The sequence below is a fragment of the Ambystoma mexicanum genome, chromosome 4q (assembly GCF_040938575.1).
Source record: "Ambystoma mexicanum isolate Mex_15411 chromosome 4q, UKY_AmexF1_1, whole genome shotgun sequence".
NCBI lineage: Eukaryota > Metazoa > Chordata > Amphibia > Caudata > Ambystomatidae > Ambystoma > Ambystoma mexicanum.
In genome coordinates, this window is record NC_090928.1 from 1,040,620,539 (window position 1) to 1,040,642,936 (window position 22,398).

General features: G+C 47.6%; 1 protein-coding gene across 1 annotated transcript in view; it reads left to right on the forward strand.

The window, feature by feature from the left end:
- IARS2 (isoleucyl-tRNA synthetase 2, mitochondrial) overlaps window positions 1-22,398 on the forward strand; it is a 1,527,005-nt gene that overhangs the window by 1,304,903 nt on the left and 199,704 nt on the right. Inside the window, exon 21 of the mRNA XM_069608590.1 lies at window positions 12,174-12,364. Within this exon, the coding sequence (XP_069464691.1) occupies window positions 12,174-12,364 (191 nt within the window). The remainder of the gene's footprint in view (window positions 1-12,173; window positions 12,365-22,398) is intronic.

Sequence of the window (22,398 nt, forward strand, 5' to 3'; positions counted from 1 at the left end):
ACTCAGTAGGTCGCATCGGTCTACCCAGGGCCGATGCGGAAGGCTAGTGCCGCACCTCTCTGTACACCCTCAGGATACACGAGCACTCCTTGCACGGGCCTTATTCCCATCATGGTGCGGGAGGGTGGTCTAATACCCATGGATGTATTCCCACATGTGCAGCTAGGAGCATAAAACCATACTAATTCCAACTGAACTCTCCCTGAGCCCAGGATAGCGAACAATTCATCTCTCGCCGCTGCCCCGAAGATGCTCTCCATTACTTGCAAACCACAATTAACTGACGGCGGGGTTGGCTAGCAACCCCACGGATGAGCTTTATGGTCTCATCCCAACAGTTTGTGGGGGGGTTTAGGGGGTAGTTAAGGGGTCCGGGAACATTTCAGAATCCCACATAGCACTGTTAACAGTTAAAGTTTCACACGCAGACATCAGTAATCGCGGCACAATGACACACACCCTCTCAAGGCCCCCCTCCTACCGCACAGCGCTGTCTGCATCGAACCAGGCGATCTCCCATAACCAATAGGCCCGGACAACGTTGGAGATGTCCGCATCCTGACCTGGAACGTCCAAGGTCTTAACTCTCCTAGGAAGCTTAAATCGGTGGAGAATATACTAGTGGCACTAAATGGGGACATAGTAATTCTCCAAGAAACTCACCTCCTGGCAGCCGATGAGCACCAAATCAAATTTAAACGTTTCAAACGGGTTTTTCGCCTCCGGAGGTGAGAAAAAACAGGGGGTGGCAATCCTGCTAAGCGATAAATTCCCTTTGAACAACCCCTTGGTCAAAAAGGACCCAACAGGCAGATATCTACTCATACGAGGGCAAATCGCCGAACAACCAATTACAATCGCAGGGATGTATGCCCCCAATACAAACCAGGACAAGTTTCTATTGGAACTACTCCCAACACTGCTAACTTTCACTACGGGATACCTTCTCATTGGAGGGGACTTTAACGCAGTCCCGGACCCCGCAAGGGATAAATCACTGTCTCCGTCCAACTTAGACTTCGCCCGGGGGCTGGCCGTAGCTAGGCTATTAAGAGAGTCAGGCACGGTTGATAAATGCAGAGTGGCTAACCCAGAGAGCTGCGACTACACCTACTATTCAAACGTGCACGGGGGGCACTCCCGGATGGACCTTTTATTAGCCACTAGTACATTATTCCCCTGCCTTAGCAAGATCGAAATTCACACACGCATGGTATCTGATCACGCACCAGTCTCAGCGGACCTCTCGATCCAGGGGGCTCCTAACCCACCTCCTAGATACTGGAAGCTCAATGATTCCCTTCTGTTGGACCAGGTGATCAGGGGGGAGGTGGAAGACGCCTTGGTTAATTACTTCAAGGAGAACAAGAGCCCCGAAGTCACAATATGGTTATTGTGGGAGGCTATGAAACCAGTAATAAGGGGAGTGCTTATCAGCTCAGCTGCCGAGCAATTCAGAGTCTCCAAGCTCCACACGCTAGCCCTGGAATCCAAGGTCTCCACACTAGAAAAGGAACTAGAGTCCCAACACTCCAGAAAGGAGGACAGGGAATTAAAAAAGGCCTAGAGATGCACTGGGCCGACCACACCGCGAATGCTTTGGCATATACAAAGCAATTTTACTATCATAAAAATAATAAGGCAAACCGTATACTAGCATGCAAACTACAGAAGACACATAGCAGGAATAATATAAGCCTCAAAGGGCCGGATGGGAAAATCAAATACACCATCCCGGACATAATAGAGATTTTAGTGAGCCATCACAGGTCGATTATGCAAGGGCCGCCGTCCTCTCTGGAAGAAATGGCCCAGCAGAGACACTACCTACTACCATTCCGCGCCCCAGCTGTCACCACCCCCCTCAACTCCCTGGAAGCCCCGATCTCCTCAGAGGATATCCTAGAAGCCATAAAATCACTTAAGAACACCGCCCCAGGCCCGGATGGGCTGACGACTTAGTCTTATAAAAGGTTTGCACGCGTTAACTACCCAACTAACACTACTATTCAATTCCTTTCTGACCACCGAGAAAGTAACAAAATCTATGGCTGAATCAACCACTATCCTACTCCACGAACCAGGGAAGGACCCCGAACAGGCGGCCTCATATAGGACAATAACATCAATGAACACTGAGGGGAAAATCTATTCCAAGGTGCTAGCAGCTAGACTGGGAAGGATCCTCCCTGAGTTAATATACAAAGATCAAACAGGTTTTATCCCGGGCAGAGGCACACACGATAATGTCAGAAGAACATGAAACGTTATTGAATCCGCCAGCAGAATGGGGACTGCGCTATTGATCCCTCGACGCGTACAAAGCGTGTGATCTGGTAAAATGGGATTACATTCGAAGCACCCTAACAAGCATGGGACTGGGCCGCAACTTCATAACTTGGACTATGGCAAATTACACAACCCCATCTACACAGCTTCGATTCAACGGCATAAAATCTGAGGCCATCCCCATATCCAGAGGCACCCGCCAAGGCTGCCCACTATCCCCCCAAGTGTTCGTCCTGTCTATGGAGTCGTTTGCCGAGAGGATCCGACAAAACCCGAACATCAAAGGGGTCACCGTAGGTGGGATAGAGCATAAAGTTGCACTCTATGCGGACGATGTCCTCCTAACCATCACTGACCCGGACACATCGCTGCAGCCCCTGTTAGAAGAACTTGAGGCATTTGGGGCAGTCTCTGGGTTTAGAGTGAACTAGGATAAGTTCTCAGCTTTACCGATTAACTTACCAAAGCGACAGAGAAACATCCTCAGCCCCCGAGCTCCCCATCCCATGTTCCAAAGCCATGTTGGAATACCTGGGGGTCCAGATCACTAAAGCCAGCGCCCTGATTTATAAACACAACTTCCCACAATTATTCAAAGAGCTTCGGGCAGACCTAAAGCGGTGGAATTAGCAGGAGATCTCCTGGCTGGGCCGAGTAGCGGCAGTAAAAATGAACTTGCTTCCCAGATTGCTTTCACTGCCTGTGCTCCCAACAACATCCCAGAGGGCCACCGCATCTCCTTGAAGCGGGAAATTATGAAGTTTATATGGGGGGTACGGGGGAAGACCTCGCATCGCAAAGAAAATTATGACCCGGAGTCGCCACCTGGGCGGACTGAGCGTTCCGGATATCTCTAGATACAAGCGAGCGGCCGAATTGTCGCACGCCTTTGCCTGGACCCGCACTGAGGACTGCCCATGTTGGCTGCAATTAGAGGAAGCATGGTGCAAGCCACCCCTGACCGGCTTACCACGTATCCAAACCTGGAAAGCTCCCCCCACCCTGAATCCACTACCAGCAACTTGCAACACAGTGGACAGCTGGAAAGCCGCTGCCAGGAAATGGGGCATCACGAGCTCTTTGGGCCCACTGACTCCAATTTCGGATAACCCAGGATTCTCCCCTGGCCTCTGCAACCACAGCTTCGCCAAGAGGAAGGCGGGCGGTCTCCACAGGATCTCGGACTTCCTGGAGGGGGGTCAGCCTCTCTCGTTCGAGGATTGCAAGACGAAGTTCAAAGTCCCCGAGGAGGAAAGATTCCACTACTCACACATCCGCCATTGGATCTCCCAGCGCGTCATCAAAGAGTGAGGATCTAGAGACCTAACACCCCTGGAACTCACATTAACATCCTCCCCTCCGAAGGGTAAGATATCTGCTCTCTACAAACTCCTGGAAAAGAAAAACCCAGAAGCAAAGGAAAGATATATGGCTAACTGGGAAAAAGACCTGGGGCACCCTTTGGATCCAGAGGCATGGAGCAGAATATGGGCGAGGCTTCATAAAAGCACCCAATGTGTCACCAACAGGGAAGGAGGGTACAAGGTATGCTACAGGTATTATATCACGCCAACTCGGCTGTACAAATCTGGCGCCAGTCCCTCACCGAACTGCTGGAGAGGCTGTCTCCAAGAGGGATCGCTATTCCATCTTCTTTGGGAATGCCCGAAAGCAGCAAACTATTGGAGAGGAGTGCTGAATCACATCCAGACAATCACGGGCCTCTCCATTCCCTGGGACCCCGGAATTATTCTGCTGGGGGACAGAGGGGACGGGGACATGCCACTATAGGGGAACATGGCCCGCTTGTGCACTCAATTGTTAAAAGCGGCCAAGATAGCCCTCGCCAGACTTTGGAAGCACCCCGAAGGACCCTCTATTCCGCTATGGTGGGCTAAGTGCTGGGACATTGTCACTGCGGAAAAGATTACAGCACTTTGCATGGGCAACCTAAACCCCTTCCGAAACACATGGGCTCCATTCATGGCCTACGCAGAACGCTTCCCGGGACTTACGCATAAACCCCCAATCACCCGCTGGCTGGACTGAACCCCGAGATGAAGCACTATTGCCAGGCAGAGTTCTCCATCGTTGGTCCCCCTGTTCCAGTGCTAGATGCCGCAAAGAATGAATTGTGCTATATATTATGCTTTGCTAATACTGATGTCGAATGTTTGACTGTTGTTTTTTTATTTATTTTTTATAATAAATGCAATAAAATATCTATGTTGAAAAAAAAAAAAACCCCGACGAAGGAAATGTGAAAAGGGTCTGGAACCCGGACAAAGAGATTACCAATAAGAAAGAGTGGAAGTTTGCCTACACTTGGAAAGAATGACTGTGTATCATACGAGGTGAATCAGAGTCATCAGAGGAAGAGAGCTATTCTTCCTGGCCCTGTGAAAGGGCGTAGAAGTCCATACCCAATCCAGGAGAAAGGAGTCATTCTCCTGCATGAGGATCTGTTTACTTTGCGTGAACGTTTGAGGAATAAGATATTGACGTCAGGGGAAGGGAGTCATTCCCCCTGGCTTGAGAACCTTTTGGACAGTTTTTTTTAAGAGGAATTCTCAGCATCCACCAGGAGAAGGGAATGGTACTCCTGGTGAGAAAACGTTACTTTTCCTTAGGATTCTTAGTTGTAGTGTAAGGGAGAGAATTAGGGTTTTGACACAAGACGATGTGTTTTCAGTTGACAGACATTTTGACAGTTCCTTTGTTTTTAGTTCGAGGCAGGAAGAGTTGGGGATAGTTTTTAGAAAAAAATCTAATAAAAGTCTTCACCCAAAACCATGACACCAGCTGGTCAGTTGCCTTCTTCTACACCCTTACACCACATCGCAGGTGGCAAAAGTCTGCTCCATCAAATCTCTGCTTGGGATGATATACTCTTGCATCCCATTAGTTCCACACTGCAGACTTCGCATGAGGCCCCTTCAAGAGTTCCTTGATGATCAATGGCAGCCAAGTTTCAGGTTTTTGGAACGACAAAATTGTCCTCACGCCATCTTTCCGCAAAACTCTCCAGTGGTGGAACCATCGTAAGCACCTCATGCAGGACTCCTTTTCACGTCCCTTTTCATCAGGCCACAGTCACCACCAATGCTTCCCTGGGAGAATGGGGATCCCACATAGGCCAACACCACCCCAGAGGTCTGTGGCAACTCGAGGATAAGGCCCTATACATAAATGTTTTGGAGCTCAGCACATGTTTTGGGCCTTGAAATGATTCAAACCGCAACTCCAGATCAAATTGGTGGCATCTTCACCGACAACATGACCACCATGTTTTATATCCGGAAGCAGGGCAGTACCCACTCTACAGTACTGTCCAAGGAAGCTCAAGCATATGGAACTGGGCAATATCACACAACATGTTTCCTCTCCCCTTCCATCTGCCGGGAATCCACAACACCACTGCAGATTCCCTCAACAGGGAGCTACGATCATGTCACGAATGGGTGCTCCACCAGAGCCAAGTTCTTCACATCTTCGCCAGGTGATGTCACCCCGAAATCAACTTTGGCACTGAACTCCAAGTGCCCCCAGTTTGCCAAGCGGTACCCTCAAAAGAGGAGTCTGGGGGACGCCTTCTCCATCCAATGGGAAGGTCGTTTTCTCTATACATTCCCTCCACTTCTGCTGCGTGTACTAAACGCGCTCAAACTGACCCACTGCAAGATGATCTTAATTGCCCCAGCATGGCCGCGCCAGATTTGGTACTGTGACCTGACCTACTTCACCTGTCTGTCACTCCTTGCATCAAGCTACCGCCTCTGTCAGACCTCTACTCCAGAGATGGAGGATCAGTACTGCATCACGATCCATTGTCGCTAACATTGAGGGCTTGGCTCCCACAGCCCAAGAATTTGGACGCTTCGATTTACCTCTAGAGTTCAGAAATATTCTTGCAAAGGCTGGGGCACCTTCTACATTATTATGCTACAAGCACAAATTAAAACGTTTTTACCATTGGATATCCGTCGCAAGATCTAAACCCTCTTCGAATCAAAGCTGTGCATGTTTTGCCATTCTCCTAACTCTTGCAAATGCAGGACTGGCTCATGCATCCATTAAAGCACTTTTGGCAGCCATCTCTCGCTACAATGAAATCACAGGCTGACCTTCTCTATGGTCTCCGCGTGGGAACTCAACGTTGGTCTGTCCATATTGATGGGCACTCCATTTAAACCTCTTCACCGGGCTCCATTGAAGTTTCTATCATGGAAAAACACTTTCTTGCTTGGTGCCCATTACATCTGCCAGGTGTGGGGAGGAACTGCGAGAGGGCTCCTGTAAACCGCCTTGCCTGGCTTTTCTCCAATTCAAGGTAGTGCGCTGTGTGAGAAACCTGAGAGCGTTCTCAAAATCAGCCCTCTTATGACCCCCCTGAAGTAACTAAGAGAAAGGCATGGCTGCCAGAACTTGACCCGGGGGGCGGTGAATATATGAGGGAAGATCACCTGGGTGGAGGGTCCTTGAGGATTGAGAGTGGGGGTGCCTTACGCGAGACATGGTATCCCCCTTTTCCTAATGACAACCAACCTAAGCCTCCCCTGACCGTTATGGGTTATTGTAGGTCAGCTCCCTTTGTTTCCCCTCTTGGGACACCTGACAGTACTGAGGCAAGGAAGAGACAGCTGAGAGTAAGGAACACCACACACTGTCACCACTTAGGTACTGGGACAAAGAAGATGCCTGCAAGGTATGAAGGCCAGGCATGTCCTCTTAATCACAGTCAGGCAGAATTGTATAATGGAATACACCTGCAGCCCATTGAAGGACCAGAGGTGTATAAAAGAAAGTGGAGGGAGAGACCTGGGGAACTTGGGCAGACATCAGCAGGAAACCCCGAGAGTCTGCAGGCAGTCGTGGTGTGACCCCAGCTGGCGACGGGATGCCGGTCAACATCCACAAGCCGAGGGAAGTATCCAGGGAGCAAAATGAGCTTCAGTGAGGAAAGAGCAAGGAGGACGCTGTGTCTGGCCTCGCAGAGGTATTGAAATTGCCTGTGCCTGCCAAGCTCCTGTCCAAATTTGAGCGAGGCTCACAGAACCCAAAGCAACAGCCAGAAAACTATTTGTTTGTTGAATATCGAACTAATAAAATCCCCAAAATCGTGCTTAAAGGACAGTAACATATATACTTGGAGGGAGCTATGCATGAAGGTGGGTAAAAGGGTCACCAGAAGTGAAGTGTGAATAAGACCATGAAATAAAACAAGACATTGAATGTGTACAGAATAAGGAAGTCAAACTAAGGAATTTGAAATACAGAGGCAAGACACTGACGAGCCTATGCCTGAGCAGGAGAACTAAGGGTTCCTGGTTGTGCGACCTGTGATGGGTAGACTGTGTGGTCTGACCAGACCAGAGAACCCCTATGTGTTGACAAGGAAACCTACCATTGTGTCAAAAGGAAAACTACTATTGGTGTATTTAAAGCTTGGGGAAGGGAACCCGGAGATGGGAAGAATTGTTGGAACTTATCTTAAAAACAGAGCCTCAAGATACTTCCTTTTGTGACAACTGTTACATTGAACTTGGGAAAGGGAACCCTGAGACTTGCTGCAATGAAACTGTATTGAACTTGGGGAAGGGAATCCTGACATTTAAAAGGTGTGTAACAGTATTACCTTAAATCCAAGGTAACTTAAACTCTGTGGTCAACTTGTTGGTACTTGGGCAGGAGAAGCTGAAGAATAAGCCCAAGCTGGAAATAGCTCAGAACTTTACATTTGGAACACTGTTTAGTTTATAGTGACATCCCTACACATTGTTTTGTTTTATTTGTATGGGGAGGATAGGTTTTGGACAGAGACAGACTTTTAATTTGAACTAAATGACACAGACTATCCTTAGTTTCTTTATGAAGGGAAATCCCACCTTAGCATAGGGCAAGTTAGGCCTTACACCATCTTGACATTAAAGTTAATAAAGGTATTTCTGTTACATTGAATCTGTTGTCTATCTCCTTTCATGATGCCAACCTCACAGCTGCACAAATCCTTCCTTCATGCCAAACGTTCCCTCAGATTTACGCCTGAATGATACTTTGCTTTTACCAGTTCTCCTTGGTGCTCCCACTTCTCCAGGGGAGAGGGCTTTACACTCGCTGGATGTAGCGCGTGCTTTGAAGTTTAATATCACACGCACAAAACCGTTCCGAAAGACATCACAAATGTTTCATTCAGACTTGTGGCAAAGGGCAAAGCCCTGACTAAGATTTAGAGTTTCCAGGTAGCTCTCTGGCTCTATCTCGCATTGCCACTTTCTTGCGCACTGACCCCTGCCAGGAAGGCCAAGGACACATTCCAGCAGAGCTGTAGCTTCTACCACTGCCTTCCTGTCTGGTGTTCCCCTGTTCAACATCTGCAGGGCTGCTATGTGGAGGTCTGTCCGCCACTTGACAAGATTTTACTGCATTGACAGGGATTCCAGGGAGGAGTTCCGTGCCGGCCAGCCAGTGCTCGGCAACCTATTTGCATGAGGTGAGTGTTCCAGAGGCAAGTTCAGTTGCTTCTCTGCCTCCCATTGGTTGTGTATATGTACTGCTGTGTAATCGTATTCATAAGCATGTGAATCCATGAAATATTCAATGCTGGAGAAAGAACAAGTTACTTACCTGTAACTCCTGTTCTCCAGCATTGGTACCTTTCATGGATTACCCTGCCACCCTCCTGCCTACCCCTCTATGGCTCTTCCTTATTCTTACTGCCACATTACGTGCACCTCCAAATCTGTAGATGGCCACTAGGGTTGGGGCTAAGGAGGAATAATGTCATTGGCTAGGGCAGTGTTAGGCAGAAACCTGTGCAGTTCCCTTAGGGACCACTGCAAAACGTTTAAGACTACAGGAGTAAGCAGTAAACCCAATTGGTAGCAGACTGCACCACCCAGATTTACCTGGTAGCTGTGGCTGAGCAGTCAGACCTCTCTCAAGAAGAGTTAGGTAGTATATAGAGTATACACAATAGGGCTAAAAATACAGTAGCACACGCAAACACTGACCAGAGCTTTGGTATAAAAGTATATAATTATTTATTCAAAAACACACTTGTAAAAATACACTGGCACTAATATATCAAGCAAGTTCAAACACAGTCACTATAAGTATATACACCTCCCTAGTTAAATATTCGACAAGTCTAGGTTAAGACACCACTTATTTAGCAAAACAGAGGTGAGCGCGTAACCGTAGATGGCACTCCAATAATTTGTTTAAAAAGGGAGAGAAAAGGCAGAATAGGAAAAACACACAGTACCAACACTTTTAAGAAACCACAGCAAGTCAAGAAAGGCAGGGTCTACTGTAGAGCAAAAAGTTCATAGGCCAGGCCCACTCTTGGAGAGAGCAAGGCGGAATGTGCCCAAGATCACACAGTGGAAATGCACTCAAAGTCTTTGCAGAAAAGTCAGAAGAGGTTGGATCAAGTCAGAAAGGTAATGTTAGCAGGTCCGAGGTCACCCCAGGATAGAGAGTCAAGGATTTACGGGACACCTTGGACAGTCTGTTGCAAGGGAGACCAGACGAGACACAGTACCTGAAATGGTGAGAAAGCTCCAGCGGGGGCAGTTGTTTCTGGCAGCGGGTGCAAGTCAGAGCTTCGTCCAGGGGAAGAGGAGATCTCGACGTGGAGGAAAGCTGGAGGTCGTTGCACTGCCAGGGAAGAAACCAGCCGCAGAGTTTCCCGGTTAAAAGGTACGACCCTTTTATTCGCGGTAGTGGTGAAGCGTGGCTATCCGGGTGCCGGGGTGCTTGGCACGGGCGATTCGACCACGAGACGATCCAGGAAGGAGAAAAAGGGGAACTGGTTGGTCCCACCAGCTCAAGGGGAAGAAGACTCTCCTGGAAGAAGATCTCCTCTGTCGCCAGGGAAGTGGTGAGTTCGTACAGCAGGGCTCCACCGGTGGTGTCATCGTTTGTAGATGGCTCAGCTTCTCCCCTCTTCGGATTCTTTAGGTCCTGTGGCGACTTCTAAAGTTCCAGTCCGCAAAGCCCTGCTTTTATACAGCAAAACCCCCATTCATCAGCCTAGATGTCACTCAAACATGCTAAGTGGTGAGCCAGCCGGCTCACCACTGGGCCAATCACACAAGAGTGCGACTTGAGTTGCCAAAGCAACTCAGTCCAGGGTGCCTAATCTCCCTCCCACACATCCTGTTGACCCCAGACAGAGTGGCACCATTTGGAGGGCTTCTGTGGAGAAGCCCACCAAAAAGTGGAACAATGGAACAAAGGGCTGGACTTGGGTTAGAGTTTCAGAGGCGAACACAAACGCCATTTTAAAACCGAGTCCTGGCAAAAAGACCCAACCGGGGAATAAATATTAAATGAATAACCCGGCGGTATCTTTAACATTGCACCAAAAAGTGGTGCGTTTAAAATGAATGGGAAAATCCCATAGGAAATATTCCGGTGGAATATTTTGCGTGGTATCCACTGCCACCAGCCAGAAACTCGACAAGGGGGGCACTGGACAGTGCCCCCTTGGAAAACAGACCCAGGGGCAATCGAATTACTCCTACCAGTACTTCCACAATATGATGGTTTGTACTGGTTCTGTTCACAATTTGAGACTAGTAAAGCCAATTGTGACTTTACATGGTTTATGGTCATAAAACCGAAATTAGAAATCTCGAAAAAAAAAAGGCCGAAAAAAAAAAATATCGAATTTTTTTTGACGTTTTTTTTTTAAATGGGGGGGTTCCCCCCCAACCCCTCTTTTTTTCTATTTTTTTTATTTTAACCATTTTTTTTACTTACCTGACCCAAAAAATACATATATATAAAATAAAAAAAGGTCGATATTTTTTTTTCTGCCTTTTTTTTCGAGATTTTTGTTATTCGGGATTTCTTTTTTTGGCCTTTTGTCCGACCACCACTTTTCATGCCCTGGGAGACAGTAGTCAGTCCCAGGGTATGGAGTCTATGTTTGGGGGTCACTATGACACCCCTGTGTTACTGCACTGAGGGTGCTGTGTAACACACATACCAAAAACACATGAAGCCCTATGGAGTAAAAGACCCCATAGCCCATAAAACACATTACATAGTCAAAGGACATTCTCAAATCATGCATAAGAGTGGGAGAAAAAAAGAGTCTCACTCTTAGCAGGAGCAAAAAATAAACCCCAAAAATCAAGCAAAGCTGCTGGGGGACTCACTAGGATTGGGAAATTAGCCTTAACAGATAATTCTCCCTAACAGGCAGTATGACCCAAAGTGATAGCAATAGGCTATATCAGTGACGAGCAGTTTTACGCTTTAAAGCTAAACTGTTTTAATATTACAGAGGATTCCCAGCCTGATGACGCAGAATATTCATAAGCATGTGAATCCATGAAAGATACCAATGCTGGAGGACAGGAGTTACTGGTAAGTATCTTGTTCCTCCTACTTCACCAACTGAGTTGATATTTATTATTTTGTTTATTTTATAAAAAAATGTTATACAGCAGCGCCGGCTCTACCCATTGAGTCAAGTACACCTTGCAAAGTCCAAAGGGATGAGGTGAAAAAGTAGTTACAATGTTTTCAGAACAGGATAGGAAGATTAAAGTATAGCAGGGAGGTAGTCTGGCTAGATTATTTGTGGAGGAAAGGGGTACTTGTTTTAAGGTTATGCATGAGGTGAAGATGGAAGGGGCAGTATGGATATGGGATTGGAGAGTGTTCCAAGCTCTGGTTGCCATTGGGTGAAGGCTTGTTTTGTGTGCAGGTCAGCTTGCAAAATGGAATCAGTACTATATTAATAATTTTAAAGTGTATGCTAGTGCTCAGCTGCATAGGATGAGTTCATTTTTATAGGAAATGTATGTTTGTGAACTGCAACCCATAAACAAAATTGCATTTCTCATGTACAATTATATTCATTTTTTAAGCACCTGAAAGTGTTTTTCGCACTGGTTGGATTCATTCGAGCTCAGTCTGGAAGAAGCCTGGTCTAGAAGAAGCTGTCGAGGGTGCCTGTGCCATGAGAGACTCTTTCCTTGGATCCATCCCGGGCAAGAATGCTACAGAGTACGATGTGACGGTGGTCATTGAGCCAGGCCTGCTCTTTGAGTTGATGGAGGTATGACCTAAGCACTCTCCAGATTATTGTATTTTCTTTTTTTTAAACAGTTTATTCATTTTCTGTAGTCAATATACCTTTTGAAGCAAGACCTGCACAAATTTACAAAGATGACCGAATACCTGTCCCCCTCATGGCAGGTACTCGCACATGATCTAGCAGGAACATTAGAATGATACAACAAACGTCTAATAATTTGATTCAAAGTGATGCGACCGCGGCTGATTTTGCCACGGCTGGAAAGTTTGCATGAGAAAGGTGCAAACTACCTAAAGTTTGCACCTTTCTCATGCAAACACACTTACATACTACGGGGGCTGCAGGGGTTTCACCCACAAACCCCGCTCACTACACTGTAAAGTATAGTGAGCGGGGTGTTGATTTATTTATTTATTTATTTACTTACCTGCAATGCTACCACCAAAGGTTTGAACTTTTGGTGTTCGAACCTTTGGTGGAAGCATTTTTCGGTCGTTTTGTACGGTCAGACCTTTTTTTTCGGTCCAATCGTACAAGACCTAATAATTTCAGGTGCTGAGGACGCCACTGGTCTATAAAGTCTTCCCTGAGGAACGCCAGGGTCTGCCCCCAGCCTGTGGCGGAGCCCACTAATGTATTGTTCATTGCATACGTTGCCCACTTGAGGACCACACATTTTTTCCATAGCCAGTCTTGCTTTGTAGGGATATTGGCCCCCTTCCAATGCTGCTCAATTGGGAGCATTGCCGCCAAGGTGAGCACTGTTCTGGCCTTCCTCTGGGCTCCACTACCGCAGCCCACCATCCAGCCCTAGGATCACTTCCTCCGGGTGCACCCCTACAGCTTCTCCAAAGATACCCTCCTGAGCCTCCCGCACCTCCCTCCAGAATGGCTACATTTTAGGGCACCTCCACCATATATGTGACCAGGAGCAATATAAAAAAACCTCACCCCGTTCCCCGACCCCTTGTAATCTCTCCAACATACCTTTAGTGTCTCGAGATATATTCTGTGAAGTCGGACCGGTGTGTAATACCACCTGAAGATCAGTTTATACCAGCATTCGTGTAGCGGAGATGCCTTAACCATCTTGGGCATCAGTGCCCACAACCTTTCCCAATCGCTCCTCTCCAACTCTCGCCCAATCGTCCTTTCCCACTGCCCCATATATGGCCATTTTGCCCGGGGAGTGGCCGACGCTAACATTTTGTAAAGACCCGAGATAAGTGTTAGGGAGAATTCTCATGCTATAGCTAATTTCCCTTACCTATAGAGTTCCCCAGCAGCTTTGCTGGATTTGAAGGGTTTATTTCTTTCTCCTGCTAAGAGTGAGACTCTTTTTCCCACTCTTAGGCATTTTTGCTATGTGTGTTCTAGGCTATTTTTGTGTTTAATGTCTATGGGATTTTCTCAACCCCATGGGAACCATCTTTATTCACATGTGTTTCACAGCACCCTCCGTGCAGTGACATAGGGGTGTCGTAGCGACCCCCAAACATAGACTTCATACCCTGGGACTGACTACTGTCTCCCAGGGCACGTAAAGTCCCCATTGACTTTACTAGTCAATTTTTATGAACTTAACCAGTACAACCCATCTTACTATGGAGGTACTGGAAAGGGTTAATAGTTTTTCCCTTGGGTTCATTTTCGAGGAGGTACCGTAAAGTCCCTCTCTCTAAAGCTTCTGGCTGGTGGCAGTGGTTACTACCATAAATATTTGACCGCAAATATTTTCCTATGGGATTTTCCCATTGTTCGAGGCTACCACTTTTTCTGACAGCCTCTAACATACCGCCGGTTTATTTTAATATTAACTTTACTCCGGTAGGTTTTATTTGCCAGAAATTTAATATAACTTCTTTCTCTTGTCTTTCTCTAAACTCCTAACCCAGGTCGGGGATCCTTTGTTCGTCCTTTTGGCAGGCTTCTGCCAAGAAGCCCTCCTTTCAGCACCACTGAGTCTGGGGCAGGTCCATTGTGTGGGAGCGGGGAGTAGGACTCCCGGATAGGGTTACCTCCGCAACTCATGTCGCACTCTATCCTGATAGGCTGGAGGGTCTCCCGCCAAGATGACCACTCCACTGTGTGAGTGACAGCTAGGCTGTATGAATGGGGATCATTTTGCATAAAAGCAGGGTCCTGAGGACTGGAAGAGCAAGACGTCGCCACTGGAACTAAGAAGCCGAAGAGGAGAGAAGCCAAAGACATCTGCAACGACTGAACCACCGGTGAAGCCCTGCTGCAGCGTCTCACCACTTTTCTCCACACGACGAGAGGAGATCTTCATCTGCAAGAGCCTTCTTCCCTTGAGCTGGTTTGCCAATTGCCTTCCCGGACCTGCCTTGGTCGAATCTCCCGTACTCTGTACTCTGAGGCCGGATAGCCAGGCACCAGTCCACCTTGACTGCGATTTAAAGGAGCGTACCTTTTACTCGTCGGGCAGCACCACGGCTGGTTTCATCCTTGGGTAGTGCAGTAACTCGAACCTTCCTCCACGATGAGAGCCTCTCTTCCTCTGCTGGATCCCCCGAACTGCAGGAACTACCAGGAACAACCGCCACCGCAGAAGCCACTTCTTCATTTTAAAGGTACATTGTTCCGCCAGGCCGCCCTTTCTTCGCGGTAGCACTAAAGGTGTTTTAAATCCTTTACCTACCTGTTGGGTTGGCCGCCCCTCTCTCTTAACATTGTCTATTCGCTCTCTGCATCCACCTTTTCAACATCGTTAACCAAAGACTTGACTGCAGCTACAAGAACATTTTGCTCCTGGGCCCTTGCCCTGTACCACTAACTCTGGCACAGGCCTACTGACTCTGGCTACATCTGTTAGACCTGCTTTCTTTAGATTGATTCTCATCTAGAACTGTGTGGTGCACCAATTGCTTACAACTACCCTTTCATTCCTTTTTTAAACCTTGTGAAATGCCATTTTGCTCGGTTTTCATTTAAGTATTGTTTATACTGATGCACTGTCTTGCTTGAACTGGTTCACAAACTTGGGGGAAGTGTTGCTAGGGTTTGTAAGAAGGTATTTCTCAATAACTTGTGTTTTCCCTCCCATGTGAGAAATTGTTAGAACACTCCTCGTGTGTGGTTTTCACTGTGCCGTTTTGCTCAGTTTTCACTCTGGTTCACTTGGTCTACAATTCAACTTGGGAGTGTGTGTATTTTTCCTGTGACTTAATTTAACTTGCTTGATGACTGTGATACAGGTGTTTTATTAGAAGTGTATAAAATAAATATATATCTACTTTTTAATACAAAGCTTTGGTCAGTGTTTCCTTGTCCCATAGTACTGTAGACCTAATGTGGAAACCCTGAATACTGCTCATCTCCTCTTGAGATAAGTCTTACTGCTCAGCCACAGCTACCAACTCAATCTTTGTGGTACAGACTGGTATCAAAGGGGATTTATTGCTCTCACCTGTAGTCCTAATCTTGTGTAGTGCTCTCTAAGGGAACTGCACAGGATTCTTCCTAACAATAAGGCCCCTTTCCCCGTCATGTGTTATGCTTTTTTCAACGTGCGTTGAAGGGCTCCTTGCTGACATCTTCACATCAGGGTTCCATAACCAATGCCTCATTTGGAAGTAGCGTAGTCTTTAATTTTCCCCCTCCCCAAAACTTTACTTGTACTTGTGGAAGGGTCGTATGGTGAGGCCTTGGCACATATCCCGAATCACGTGGCATCCACCTTTTTGCCAGTGTGCAGATGTCCCCGGAAAACATCTGGTTTATTGTGCAGTGGAGTGAACAGGGACGGGAACGTCATGATCCCGTACTTTTTAACTAAGTTGTCCCATGTTACGGCCACCAGTTTTGTTATGTCGCTGAGGTATAGGTGCTGCGGCGGGTGCGGGAGCCACATGACCTCTCGCAGGTCCCTTCTTGCTACCGCCCGATCCATTGCCACCCACAGTTTCTCCTTGCTTCCCATGAGCCATTCCCTAATAATTCAGTTTTGGGACACCTCGTAATACTGCTTAAAAATGGGTACAGCCATGTCACCTTCCCCCCTAGGGAATGTTAAGAGGCTGAATTTAAGTCTTGGGCACGTACCCTCCCAGATGAACTGCCCTGTGATCTTCCCTTGGTCCTGAAAAAAGGTATTGGGCACCGCCAATGGTAAAGCTTGAAAGAGGTATAGCAGCCGAAGCAGTGTGACCATCTTGATTGCCGCAATTCTACCTACCCAAGAAATTCTCCATTTTTTTCAGTTGCCGAGGTCCACCTTTATGGAGGCCAACATGGACTGGTAACCACTACCCTTGAAGTCTAGATGTTCTATGATTTCCCAGGTATCGAACCCTCCCCCACCGCCCCCGCCCATCCAACCCCAAACTCCCTGGGCTCCAAATGAGAGGTGAGGTAACCTTCAGGTCCTCTGCCTCCCTCCCCTCTACTGTGAGATTAAGCAGTTCCGACTTGGACTCATTGATTTTCAGGCCCGAAACCCTCGACCCCCTTAACTTTGTTAACGCCCTCTTACACACCTCCACAGACTCCCCAGGCTGTGTGAGCGCAAGCAACATGTCATCAGCAAAAGATGCTGAACTGCTCCAAAGGGTATACTATGCACCTCGTCCGGCTCCCGCAGGTGCTGCTGGAGGGGCTCCGGTCGTCGAGGGAGAGCAGGACCGCTGGGAGCGCGGTCTTGTGTTCCTTCTCCACCAGGTGTGCTGTTCTAGGAATGTTATGGAATGTTGAATGTCCCTTTACAAAACCTGACTGATCTGGATTAATCAAATATGGGAGGTGTCCCTCCAACCTTTTTGGCTAAAATGTTGGTATATATTTTGGCATCTAACTTAATTAATGCTATTGGTCTATAGGAGCCACACACAGTGAGATTGGCGTTTGGTTTCGGAATAGGAATAATTTTCACCTCCTCCATCGATGCCGAAATACTACAAGATTCACAAAAGTGGTTGTATAATCTTGTGAGAAGGGGGATGGAAAGCTGCCCAAATGTTTTGTAGCAGGCTGCAGTATACCCGTCCAGCTCGGGTGATTTGTGGGGGGGGGGGGGGGATGGGATATCCTTCCTTTCCACCTCTTCCGTTATCTCCTGACCTAAGTCTGCTCTATGCTCGTCTCTCAGCCGTGGCAGATGGACCTCACTAAGATAATCTTCCTGTAGTGGCTCAGGAGGGTTCTGGGTCTGATAAAGGTCCCTGCAATACTGGGCAAAGACCTCCTGAAACTCTGCTGTGAGAGCAACGATTTTCCCTGCCCGTCGTTAATAGCCGTTATAGTTCTGCGGGACAATGCTCCCCCAGCAGACGTGCTAGTAGCCTGTCATAGAATTACTGGCAGACAAATAGCAGGGACCTCTCTGCCTTCTTGTTTCTAAGGATGTTGAGTTGACCCTCTGCCTGGCAGTACTCCATCATGGCCCGCCTAGTCGGCAATCCCGAGATGCCTCCTCCTCAGCCTTCAATTCAACCTCCAATGCCCTCAGTTGCTTGTCCCTTGCAGCCTTTGTAGCGATGAATCCCCCCCCCCCCAACTCCCCAGCGTCGCCTTGAATGCGTCCCAACGGGTGTTCACCCCCGTAGCCTCAGCCGTGTTGAGGTAAAAAAATGTCCCTTACCTTGTTCTCAAGAGTTCCTCTTATAAGTAGATCTTGCAGCAATTCCCCCAGCACCGTCCAGCGCTACAGCGTTGCCTTGCGCCCTGTAAGGGTGAGAGTCATTGAGACCACTGCTAAAGGGCCACCTCTATGCCCTTCACCCGACCCAATAAGGGGGCCGAGACCCAAATAAAATCGATGCAAGATTGCGACCCATGCACCGCGCAGAAGAAATTAAAGCCCACTGTGTCTCCGTACACCCCTCTCCAGGCATCCCTGAGGCACAGGCCGTTCAATCTGTCCCTCAGCAGCTTGGACGCCAATCTTTCCTTGTGGGTTGGTCCCTTTGTGTCCATATCTAGGTCATGAGACAAAGCGATGTTAAAGTCCCCCACCAGCGCTATTTGACCATCAACTATTATACTCTAAGAACGCCACGAGGGTCAGATTAAACACCCTAGGAGATCGTTCTTGGAAAATAAACCTTAAAAAAGGAGTGAGACGGGGGGGGTGCTAGCCCACACCCTATTTAACTTCTATTTAGCAGACTTGTGGGACAACAGTAAGGCATTTGAAAAACTGTGAAGCAGTAGTGAAACTGACTTGCTGCACCCTCCTGGAGGAGGCGGAGCCAACCCTGTTCACGTGTGTGGTCACGTGATCCTTTCAAGCCCTTATCCCTGCGACAGTCGCCCGAGCGGCGCATTTGAAAAACTGTGAAGCAGTAGTGAAACTGACTTATTGCACCCGACAACTTGCTTTTTGATCCCGGCACTGCGAGCACAGGAGGACTGCTCTTGCCGGGACCTTGCTTGCCGCAACCCGCTTCCTGGAGGAGGTGGAGCCAACCCTGTTCACGTGTGTGGTCACATGATTCTTTCAAGCCCTTATCCCTGCGACAGAGTCACCCTTGCGGCGAGAAGCCCGTCGGGGGAAAGGGCTTCAGCTGTTGTGCGGCTGTTTCGTCGGGGAGGTTGTGAAGGCTCATTCTTCCTGACCCCTTACCAAAACTAAGACATCACTCGTGCCCTGGTGGGAAGGTGACCCTTTGTGAGAAGTGCGCAAAGTGCAGTCTCTGGCAGGAAGGCTCGGGGGCAGCAATGTAATTCTGAGACTTTCCCTTTTTAAAAAAAAAAGAAAAAAAAAACAACCAATCGTTCGTCTAATACGAAAGTTCACACGTACTACTGTCACTGAAAGACTTGTACATCACCCGAGTAGCTCCGAAATTTCTGTAAATTTGGCCAGGTTATACTGACTAATTGCTTATAATGGTCGACTCCCCCGGTTGTAAAGCCTTCGCCACACAGGACAGTTGGGGGCTTCTACCTCGAGGTAGCCATCACATGTAGTACTGCTTCGCACGAAAACATTTTACAAATAAATGTGGAAATGGTTGAGGAGGTAGTGAAAGGAACCAGCTCAGGAGAAGGGGAAGGTTCCCACACACAGTTCCACCAGCCCTTACAGATGCCGGATACATCGGCGCCACCCGAAGAAATTGGAATTTGTGGACTTTCAAATAGTATGGCGGCCACTGAAGACTTGGGACTGAGTATGGAACCACAAATGGGACCGCCCCCTAAGGAACCAGTGCGGGAGGTTCTTCCTAAATGGACTCCCTTAAATTCTACTCCCTCCTTTCCAAAGGACTTGGGTGTAACTTATGACCATGAGACGTGCTCTCCAAGGTCAACCCCCCCTTCAGATGTGAACCCCTTTGTTTTTGGTTCTTTATATGGGACCAAAAGAGATCAGAATCTTGCAAAAAAGCCGGACAACAGCTGGAAACCCTTTGGGATTTCCTTGCTGAACACCGAATTCCACAAGAACTATTCTAGTGTGGACCAGCAAAATAGAGTGACCCCTCGAGAATGTCTTCCGGAGCCCTGCACGTCACGGCCCAGACCCCACCAAATGAACAATTCAGGGACTTATACATTCGTCCCCGAGGGCAAAGGGTCACCATCAAATAAATGGGCGGGGCGCCGCTTGCCTCAGATAATAAAACTCTACCTCGGGGACCCCCACAAAGACTTCACAAAGGAGTATTCCCCCAGCAAGCACCGTTTCCAAGTAAACGGCAAAGAAGACAACCCTCTCCCACAGACGAGGACCTCTTGTCCGTCTTGGAATCTACCCAAGGAGACCCTCAAATCGATCCAGGAATGATTACAGCATTTGCTCTGGTAATGGTTCCCTTTATGAAACTTATTGAGTCGCAAAATGATCAGCTCTGGGACCATACGACAACAATTGCAATGCTATTCTCTAAAATGATCGTTATATAAGGCTTTGTCTCTGCAATTCAGTCGAAACTCGAAAAAAATGACGAACATACGACTGAAATTTTGAAAAGTATCATCGAGCCAATTATAAAAGAAAAAGAAATAAGGAGATTGGAAAGGTCAAGTCTTCAGTTAGGGGGCGCAGGTGGCCCAGATAGTGGACCGTCGACTCCGGAGCCGTCTCAAAATCCGCAGGCGACTTTGCCTACAAAGAGTACTTTTGAGGAAATTTCCTCTATCAAATACATGGACACTTCTACCAATACAGACTCTTTTGCGTGGGCTAATACCCCAGCAATGAAGGAAGGCGGGCGCGCACTGAAAGAAGGACGTTCAGTGACCTCCATTGCAACAAATACCTTGCCCCAGGTTATACTGGATCAGTCCGAGGCTCCAGTGTCAACTAACAACATCAAATTGTTTGACTTATTTAGGAAACCCAAATCAGGTCTATCCCCCACGAAGGAAGATCTACTCAAAGTAAACAAGAAAGGGGACAAAAACTATGGGAAAACGGTTACATTAACGGAAAAACCTATAGGACAGGGGCCTTTGCCTATTAGGAAACCTTCAATGAGATCCAAAATTGTTACTGGTCTATCCCTTCGAAGGAATTTGGCATTTCCCTGCAAACCACTGATCTATGAGAGACCATAAAAAAAACAGATAATGTTTCCGCCGCCCACCCAAAAGTGTGTCTTGACGAGTCCCCTCGCCGTCTGGACATCAAGACGGCGAACGAAAATATGGATATTTCTCTCATGGACTTATCTGTCTACTCAGACATAAACACTTCATTGGAGGGGAAGTCTGGATCAAACATATCTGAAATTGAAAGTGGTACCGAGAATGAAGACCCAGAGTTATACAATAAAAGCAAAGGTGTCGACTCTAAAGGGGAGACGAAGGGTCAGATGGCTAAAGACAGGGTGGAGCCGCAAGTGTCATTTAAAAAGACCTTAATGCCTATGGTGTCGATCTCGAACCCAGATTTCGACAAAAAATTCAAGTGGAAATCTAGAGTGCAATCTGGTAGAGAAGAATCGGCCAGCCCCCCAGACAAAGAAAGGATAGCCTCACGTCCACTCAATGCCTTGGTTTATACAAAAATGGAAGACAGAAGGAACTTCTTCGTCCAGAGATCCTTGGAAACCAACAGTAACAAAGGAGTTAGCCCAGATGCGACAAAAGAAATGAAAAGAAAAGTGTCATGGGCAGAAACGACTGAGAGTAAGCCGGTACGTGGGCCTACCAAAATGCCAAGGAGCACTACAGAGTTCTACTGGAAAGAACTCTAGGTTATGAAGACAACTTAACTATGAATCGGGCAAATGTTATGAGGCTATTACAATCCCTGCACCATCCCGATAAACTAAAATCAAGGGATTTAGATTGGATTGAATTCTACAATGAACAGCGACACGACAGAGTGATTCTCCACACAGGTGATCAAAACACCAAAAACTCACTCCTAGAGCTGGGTCCAAAACTCAACCTATGTGGATTCGTGCTCAAGGAGCTGGAGGAGGAAACTAGTATTGATTGTGAAGGTCCTAAGGGCTTGAAACATCCACTAAGTAACTCTTTAATCCCCACTACCAAACCCAAAAAGGAACAGACGATGAAAGTGGGAAATAGTGGTAGGGGGACCCGAGAGGTGGACAGTAGAAGAGACCAAGTGCACACCCAATCAGACAAAGCAGGATCAAACCTGAGGAACAGTCAAGAGGATTTGAGTTGGCTGGCAGGGGCTCTATCTGCTAAATCATAACGCCAACATCTACCTAAGAGTGCCCAATCCAACTCCATGTTAAAAGGGATAAAGTTCATGAGTTGGAACACAAGGGGTTACCCGCACTTACTTGGAAATTCAGCAACACATCTGTCCTCCTACGATCTGTTTTGCTTGCAGGAAACCTGGTTGTGTGATCTACCTCTGTTGGACAGGTTTGAGCTATACTTAAACCCCGCAATAAAGGGCACGAAAGGTAGACCGAGTTCGGGTTTATTGATAGGGGTTAAGCGTACTAGTGGCATAAAAGTGCTCTCTTCTCTAAACAGAAACCCCTGGATCCAACTCACTAGGATTTCATCAATGAACAAACCGGCTTTATTCAACCCTGATTGGCAGCTGCTCATATGCAATGTATATTGGGGCCCGACAGCTCGAGAAGAGGACAAATTCATGGAAG